Raw genomic sequence first — 9479 nt, 5'->3', positions numbered from 1 at the left:
GTATCTGTCTAAACACGCACACATACATGCACACATAAACGAGAACACACACACATAATTTGGAATGTGAGAGAGATGAAAGTGTTGCAATCAAAGTTAACTAACAAGCAAGAACATACATCCTGAGTATTTACTTACATACATATTAATGTGACAGAGGGTTATGATCTTAAATAGAATTATGAGCCGTTGATTACACTATCATCGCGATAAGATGCATTAAGATGTATTAAGAACAATTTTCGTACAGGAAATGTGGTGATATCCTCGAATATCTCAAGTTCTTGATGCAGACTAACCCCAGGTATTGTTTTGAAGTTAAAAAAGGTAATTTTCTATATTACGTCCGCAAAACCGATATCGACGATTTTGGTATCGTTGGATTCCTCTCACTCTATACAATGCAAATATGTAGGTTTTATTGCTCGGAAATAGTGTTTGCGGCAAACTTGGCCCCGATAGCGGGGGCGACGATGTCGGAGTGGCGGACGTAATTCATAATTCGTAATTCGTAATTCACAGTGAAAATAATCATGGTTATTCACATGATTTTCCATTGCAAGGGCCGCGCCCTCTGCGACCCCCCTGGGGGGGGGTGCTGCCCCCAACCCCCGCCGAGGAAACAAAACCTCCATCACGTATTTACGGCAGGGTAGAGAGCACACGAACTAGATGCGGAGCCGATAAGCTACAATAACCTAGGATTTTTAAGGTACTAACCTAATTGATAGATGCCGCTAATAGTGGGGAGGGTGCTCCTTTGCCGCAGAAGGTGAAGGAGGCAGGGTGCGTCCGGCAGGAGGTCCGAGGCCGGAGGATACAGCGACGCTGCAGCACACAGGAAGTGGTGCAACCTCACATTCAGGTCCTGGTAGTGCATGAGGAACATGCACCGAGCCAGGTACCCCGCGAAGTGCTTTTTCCTGCGGCCACAGACATCTCTAACATTTCTTCCTGGCTGGTCGATATTTCGCGCAGGAAATCCGTCTCCGAGTACGAGCACCCTCCACACTCGGCCATCGCGGCGGCTATGACTGACTTCTGAACGCGACGGTTATTTCGGTTAGGAATACGGATGTCGTTATTCCAGAGGACGGGAAACTCGACCTTGAGGCCATCGGTGTAACATCGAAAGAGGCGCAAAACCCTCCGACATCGACGATGATTGTGTAACGCTCTAGCCTGCCGGGAATACGTGGTGGTTTTGTTTCCTCGGCGGGGGTTGGGGGCGGTAGCCCCTCCACCCCCCCAGGGGGAGTCGCAGGGTGCACAGCCCCCTGCAAAGGAAAGTCATGTGAATAACCATGGTTAGTTTCACTGTGCGTTATATTATTAGTGTTATTTAACCCCGCATTTTCCCTGGAACCTTCCATGCCCTCCCTTGCTATCGGGGCCAAGTTTGCCGCTACCGGGGAGTTTCCGAGCAATAAAACCTACATATTTGCATTGTGTAGAGTGAGAGGAATCCAACGATACCAAAATCGTCGATATCGGTTATGCGGACGTAATATAGAAAAAAAAAAAAAACTTTTCAGGAATAATGACCTCCCTTCATCACATGAAGTTAATACAAAGAAGCATGCAAGAATAACAACAAAATTCTACTGATTTTCTTTTCATGGCTGAAAAGCAGAAGCACCAACACAGAGCATGAGTCTCGTGACGCTAGCGCTGCTGTGCGTGGCGGTGGCTGCGCTGTGGGCGTACTCGAAATGGCGCCACAGCTACTGGGCCTCGAGGGGTGTGCCGACGCCGCCGTACGTCCCTATCCTTGGTCACATGCATCAAGCGCTCTCGAGGGAAGGGAAATGGAAGTATGATTCAGTGGTAATGGCTGTTTGTCTTTTTTTGCGTTCTTATGTTCATCAGAATTCCAAATTACTTCGTCCAGTATAGTGTGTCGCGGGATTTTAGGAAGAGCAGGGAAAAAACATTGGAATATTTAGAAATAGACCTGCTGAATTTATTTATAGGAAAGAAAACAAGAATTTAGCATCTGAATGCTATTGGTCCTTATTTTTCCAATGGCAGAGGAGGGGGGGTCACCGCCTCTCCCCCCGGACCCTTGATGGATGGGAGATTTACTAGAATATGTTGAAAGGTATTAATGAGAATGAATATCTTTACAATACTAAAGATACATTTGACCGGTTTCGAATACATCGTCAGAAATACATGTATTTCTGACGAAGATACATTCGAAAATGGTCAAATACATCTCTTGCATTGTGGAGATATTCATTCTCATTCATACCTTTCTACATTTGTCAACATGAATACGGTTCATTACTAGAATATATAAATGAGTAACATAAATTCTGTACATGACTTTCAACAACAATAAGTGACCTGAATGGCTACTAAGGTACCTGATTGATGATTGCATAAGAGGTGGGTTCTCATTAATTCATTGACAGCAATAACTAACATTTAAGAAGCATAAGTGGACGCTTTTTTATTATTATTTTTTCCCCCCGATATTTGTCGAGGTTCAACTAAGCAAACACTTTTGTTATATCATGTATATTATTTTCATCAAACCTAAAAGATGCCCCCAAATGTTTGGCTACGTCCCAGATCCTGAACTATATATATATATATATATATATATATATATATATATATATATATATATATATATTATATATGTGTGTGTGTACGGACTATATTGTGAGTTTTGTTAGATATGACTGTTTAAATTAAGATATTTGTTACTCTACCTTTAAACACGTATTTAATAGCTTTTGATGTCATATAAAATCGAAAGGTGTTCATTTATAATTTTAATCATGCCACTGACAAATCAAGTAGCGAAATGGGATTAATTAAGAATGTCAAAAATCGCTACAGCATCGTCAGTTAAATGTTTGAAGGGAGAGGACAGACATAGAAAACGGTTATTCACTTAAAACAGTCTTCATAATTACAATAATGTTTTTCCAAGTATCAAAACATGAATGTATGTGTGTGGACCTACACTGTATAAGGCACGGATATATATATATATATATATATATATATATATATATATATATATATATATATATATATATATATATACTATATACTCTAGTTCATTAACGGGAATATTTTGTCTAAATCTCCTTCCAGGCTTATCACAAATATGGCGGATCGAAGTTTTGTGGACTGTATGAATTCTTTACGCCGGTCCTGCTGGTGGGGGATCCCGACCTCCTCAAACACATCTTCGTGAAGGACTTTGACCACTTCGTCGACAGAATGACTTTAGCATTGCCACACGAAAAAGACAAGATGAGGGCTCAAATGTTGTCGTTAAAGAAAGGAGAAGAATGGAAACAGCTGAGAGCCATCATGAGTCCGACCTTCTCTTCGGGCAAAATGAAGGGAATGTTTCCTCTTGTGTGTGAAAAGGCCGACGCCTTCGTCGCTTTCTCTCTCAATGACTCGCGAGGGAAACCCTATGTTGATATGAAATACAATTTTGGTCGCTTTACCATAGACACTATTGCCTCTTGCGCCTTTGGCATCGAGTGCAATTCACTTGTAGACGAAGACGCCGAATTCCCCAAAAGAGCTGACAAAATTTTCGAAGCAACTCCTTTCGATATTCTAAAATTCTTATTTATGAATACGTTACCTAGCCTAGCAAAGTTGCTCAACCTCCGGTTCACTCATCCTGAAGCTGATTTCCTGGAGGAAGTTGTAAGACACACAATAAAGGAAAGACTGAAAGGAGAAAGACGTGGGGATTTCTTGGACTTACTCTTGGAAGCTCGCAATTCTGATGGCGCCGCCAAGGAAGTGAAGGGAACTGGAGTTGATAGTACTACCAAGTCAAAATATCGTAAGTACTGGGTTCATAACTTTCTATTCTAACACCAAATATTGCAAGATGTTATTTCACCATAATATCGGCATTAGTGAAAGGAAAACAGCCACTATAATAAATGAAAATAATGCTTTTCGTTTCGAATTCTTCAGAAATTACACGTTATTCACATTAGTAATCTGGTCTGGATCTCCCAAACAGTGCTGGATGACACCACCATCGCCTCCCAGTGCATGTTGTTCCTCATTGCTGGCTATGAAACCACAACTACTACTCTAGGCTTTGCTGCCTTTCAGTTGGCTAAGAATCCAAGTGCACAAGAAAAACTCCGTCAAGAGATCCAAGATTTGGTTCATGAAGAAGGTGATATTACTTACCAAGGGGTCATGGAAGCTAAATACCTCGATGCATGTTTGATGGGTAAGTTCCAACATTCAACTGAATTCTGCATTTTTCTGTTACAGTGACAATAATAAGTTGCCAATGAAAAGCATTTAGGTCTCTGAAATGCGACAATACAAGTAATCATAGTTATAGCGAGAAAAAAAAAAAAATTTCCATTTGTTTATTACCGAGTTTTGAATACTCTATTTTTGTCAGATAAGCACATGGGCACACGAATCTTAACTTTTCCTTTTTTACTTTGCTTTCAACAATATACTGAAATATCTTAAATGGTTGGTTTGAAGTAAATGTGAGAATAATTATACTTGTGAAATAAAATTGATTTTTGGAATGCGCCCGTAACTGGTGTACTGTTATTAATTGATGAATATTTGAAAAATATTAAGGAATAAAAGGAATACATAATCGTCACATAGTATTAATAATCAGTGATGAAATCATTCAGTAACATTTCATTATCTCCACATTTTCTGTTTTTCTCTGCATGTGCACATGTACAGCTACACAGAAAATCATCGTTAGGTGTTGAAACATTCAATAACAAATAAAACCTTATGTTACAGAAGCGTTGGTATTTTAGGTTTTTAATTGGTCTTGTTCTGATTCATGTCTCGAATAGTTCCAGAATTTATATGGATTCACTGCGAGATGATTTTTTATCCGAAAGGGATGGAATATGCCTTGCAATATTCAGATTAGCCACACACGCCCAAAAGTAGTTGGAAAATCAGGGATACAAACAGTTTTGTTTCGTTAACAACTTTATTTCAAAAGGTTTCGTTTCTTGCATGATTTTCTAACAATATTTTTCTGTGTAACTACATGTGTGTCTCTGCCCCTGCTCTGGTCTCCCTGTCTCTGTCTCTCTATATAGATGTATAGATATACTATATATATGTATATATATGTATAGATATAGATATATACATATACATTTATTCAACAGAAACACTACGCCTGTTTCCTCCCGCAACAGTTCTAGAACGAATATGCACACGTGACTATCGGTAGGTAGCAATGCTAAAATCCATGAATTTCACAACTAGGAAATACAAGTTAACGTTGCCATTGTAGGGCAATGAAATTTCTGTCATGCAATAATTATAGCTAATTAGGTATTCCATGGATGTTTTTGGTACTGCTGGAAAGTAACTCAGATGCTCAAAACTAAAATGCCAACACTTCCTTATGAATCATATTCTCATTTTCATATCATGTACCATTTTTCAAAATTGGGCTAGCTTCGAATGAGTAGTGTCGAAATGGTTTGATGAATAACAATTATATTGCTTTCATATGTATATGGGTGATCAGATAGTGGAGTAATAGTTCCCAGAAAATGCGAAAATAGCTTGTGGGTGGCTGTGATAGTCTGGGAATGCTGTTAGTTATTGCAATGGCAATGATCTCTTGTTAGGTTATCTCTAACGTTTATTTTCCCACGCTTACTAATACCTTGGCACCGCAGGCTTCCTGGCACTGACCTGACGATCAAGGCTGGTGACAAAATACAGTGCCCTGTCTGGAGTATCCACCACGACCCTAAGTACTGGCCCGAGCCAAATGAGTTTCGTCCGGAGCGCTTTTTGCCCGAGAACAAGGCCAGCATGAAGAACTTCGCCCACATGCCTTTTGGAATAGGACCCAGGAACTGCCTTGGTGAGTCTTAAGGATTTTGAACTGTGTAAGGAGGGGAAAGAAAGAATCTGATTAGCTTGTATACATTTGCAAGATTTGATATGTTTTTAATGGAATCATATTTTCCAGCCATGAGGTTTGCCCTAATGGAAGCCAAGGTTGTCTTGTCGAAACTGTTGCTTGCGGGAGAGCTGCACCCTGCACCAGGACACGAAGAAATTGTGCTGGAGCCTGGAATCTTTGGTATCATTAGGACCAAGGGTGGAGTCAATGTTACCCTGAAGGCACTCTAGAATTAAAGAAATGGACGTCGGATCCTCAGAGCTGTGTAAAAGAAACAACTTCCACTGCCATTTAAGTACGGTGCTGGTCCTGCACTGCAACTCTTATATACATAGTTCCTTTTCTCTCTTTCGCTTGGTAGACGTCATGTCAAATCACAGTGAAAGAACTTTTTCTTTTAAAGAATACCTAGAATTGATTCACTATATAATGAAAAATTGTTCAACTCGTGATAACATATTAACAGTAAAATAAAATGAGTGCTTCATAAATGTCGTTATCCAGAGCCCAACTATACATTATATGTATAAAATATTCAACTGCATTTAGCCATTAGAAGGTCATGTGTGAATGAATGAGTCTAGGGACACTGTTCCCTTTACTATTCTTAAGTAATATATACCTCCTTTCGCTCAACGTGTAGTGCACTGTGAACAGTGTATTTGATTTATATTATTGGGTGTTTGTAGTTTTGCCGATTAAGTAGAAAGGTAACAATTTAACAGCGTAATAGAGTCATCATTTACCATGTGAAATAGTAGTCATCATTTAACAAGCAAAGTGGAGACCTGAGTAGTTATTAATGAACAAGAGTTCATAGGTTCTCTAAACCGCCAGGAAGGAGAATTTGATTAATCATTTGAATTCCAGAACCTACAAAAGATGCAACATGTTACTAACATTTTCAATCAGGGAAAAGGGTATAAATATGACATAAGACCGAAAAAGCAACACGACATCGTGACTATAATTAATAAGGTTTGGGTAAGGCTGTCCTGTTACTTTCAGAAGCCACGACAGTCTTCCATAGCTAATCGCTGATTGGATTATTTACAGTATTTGTTTTATTATTCATACTTTTTTATAATCAGTAATAATCTGTATAAACGTTGAAAATTGGGAACGTAAGAAGATAGCTCATTTAAGAGCATTTACATTTCCGAAAGAACGTTAATAGGTTGAGGTCAAGATACTAAAATGTTCGAATCTAGTCTTATATTTTTTATTAAAAAATATGAAAGAAACAACCAGTCATTGAGGTCCAAGTACTATGATGTTCAAATCTAGTCTCGTCATATTTTTTACTTAAAAAAATATGAAAGAAACAACCACAGCACAATTCCAATAAGATTATTATATCCTCCACATATCCGACTTCGAATAGTATATATATACACATCTATACATCCTCTTTAAAATGCTAATACATTTAAACAGTCTCTCAGAAGAACTGGTTAATCATCAGTACATTCATAATGCATTAAACACAAAATTGAAATTACTCCTTTTTCATTTCCGGAAGGAAGCTGTTTTCTAGTTGTTATTGCGAATGTTGACGACTTTCGTTTGTGTGAATTGTCTATATCAATTAACATTACTCTAGGCCAGGTAAAGCAGCCTAGAGTATACACGGGGTTGTTATAGGCTAATAATGATAATAATTAAACCTATGTGTATATTGTTTATACATATACACATATGTTAGGCTAGATAAGTTTATACCCCCAGGTATAGAATGGGCTTGGCTACAGTATACCCCATCCCTTTTTCATGTAAAAAGTATATTACTATATTGCCAGAAGATAGCAGTGGGTGTTGATGCAGATCATGCAGTGATATCGCAACTATAGATATTTCTTGTACATGTAATTCTACAGACCCCAAAATATTTAACTTGAATTTAAATATATATTCACACGGGCTACCTTGCAGAAGCATTCTATCATAAATCCTTTTATTAACCGTAAAGGCCAACATATTTCGATTTTTTTTATATGCATATCTTTGTTGTTTATACTCTGGACAAGAATTCACTTTATTATGGTCAGAATTCAATATTACTTTTCTTTTGTCAATTTGTGACTCATCACAAATTTGTTTAGTCAGTTTGTAATAATAATTACAACTATAACTACATTTAGATTAGTGATGTATATATATATATATATATATATATATATATATATATTTGTGTGTGTGGTATTCTGTAGTGTTCAATCGTGTCGCTGTTTCTTTGTAGATTATGTTTATATGTGCAAATGCTCAGAATGCGCAGTGTAAATATCACTGTAAGGTTGGCCATACCTCTTTGTTAGATTAAGATATTTAATACACTGCGCGAAATCAGATTTGGTGATGGTAAGAATTTGTTAAACATGAATTCAAAGACATGTTAGAAAATAAGGTACAGAAATATTTTTTACGTTAAAGGAATGTAAATTATTGTTTACATTAGAACCATTCAAAGGAGCAGAGAATTGCTTTAACTTAAAAAGACAACTTGATGGCTCTTTTTATTGGTCTAATGTCTACAATGTTTATTTAAAGATTGATCATTAAAATCATTTTTGAATACTGTGTTAGTTTGCTTATTACGGTTCCAGACCTGGAAGTGCACGAGGTTCCTGCAAACACGTCATTGGTTTTCTCTGGTGTATATATATATATATATATATATATATATATATATATATATATATATATATATATATATATATATATATATATTTACATACACACACACACACATATATATATACACATATATACATATATACACCTACCCACATGCATATATGTACAGCCAGCAACAAAAGCGGTGACGCCTCGCCAGTCTATAGGATGGTTCAAATGTGAGGAGGTGGAAAAGTACGGAAATCAGGCGAAGAAGTGCAATAATGACGGAAATATACATGGAGAGAGAGAGAGAGGGATCGCTTTTATTCGTTTAGTTGTTAATTTGATGGATATATTAGAAACCTGCCTCAAGAAACAAATTATCGTATATTTCTCGAAGATGATTATCAAGAAATCTTATCACATCGTTTTATTTAATTATCTTATAATATTTTCTATAAAAAAAACTTAAACAGCGCTGGAACTGACTATTCATATTAATATTCGTCAGACGGAAATATCCTCCATATATTTATGAAGGATGTATATTAATATATGGCTTTGCATTATCTTAAGCAACTACTCTCTCTCTCACTTCGTCTTGTATCACCTGGATCCGCTATTTAGATAATGGTAAACTTTTGATATGTTATTTGGAAAAGAACAGATGACATTAGTCCATACGCCATTATATTTCCAAATGTTTACAATTATTTCATTACCAAAAATAACGAAATGAATATGTAAAAGACGGATATCGAAAGCAATGGGTTTCTTGAATAGTTTGGAGGGGAAACATCGACAAGGTGTTGGACACCAACCGCTGAAACGACAAATAAAGGCCTACAGTCAAGGCTGACGGAATATCCCCTTAGCCTTGGGTAGAGTGAAGCTTGACTCGGCCCTTCGCGGGGTGAGTGAGCAAGCGTGAACTGGGAAAGGGGTT

The 9479-nt window shown here is 37.5% G+C and overlaps 1 protein-coding gene across 8 annotated transcripts in view; it reads left to right on the top strand.

The window, feature by feature from the left end:
* Positions 1 to 8492, top strand: part of LOC113810954 (cytochrome P450 9e2) — an 8845-nt gene extending 353 nt beyond the window's left edge. The window contains exons 1-7 of one of the 8 annotated variants that reach the window (XM_070128836.1): positions 226 to 304; positions 1634 to 1827; positions 3112 to 3826; positions 4013 to 4231; positions 5163 to 5223; positions 5685 to 5875; positions 5984 to 8492. In XM_070128836.1, coding sequence (XP_069984937.1) covers positions 1651 to 1827; positions 3112 to 3826; positions 4013 to 4231; positions 5163 to 5223; positions 5685 to 5875; positions 5984 to 6147 — 1527 coding nt within the window. In that variant the 5' untranslated portion in view covers positions 226 to 304; positions 1634 to 1650 and the 3' untranslated portion in view covers positions 6148 to 8492. Of the gene's footprint in view, positions 1 to 225; positions 305 to 1630; positions 1828 to 3111; positions 3827 to 4012; positions 4232 to 5162; positions 5224 to 5684; positions 5876 to 5983 lie in introns of those variants that run through there. The other 7 variants (XM_070128835.1, XM_070128832.1, XM_070128831.1 and 4 more) reach the window with 7 other exon arrangements.
* Positions 8493 to 9479: the final 987 nt, after the last annotated feature.

The sequence above is a fragment of the Penaeus vannamei genome, chromosome 13, assembly GCF_042767895.1.
Source record: "Penaeus vannamei isolate JL-2024 chromosome 13, ASM4276789v1, whole genome shotgun sequence".
In the NCBI taxonomy this organism is placed as follows: Eukaryota; Metazoa; Arthropoda; class Malacostraca; order Decapoda; family Penaeidae; genus Penaeus; species Penaeus vannamei.
The sequence above is the reverse complement of the archived record's forward strand: the minus strand, read 5'-3'. Positions and strand labels throughout refer to the sequence as shown.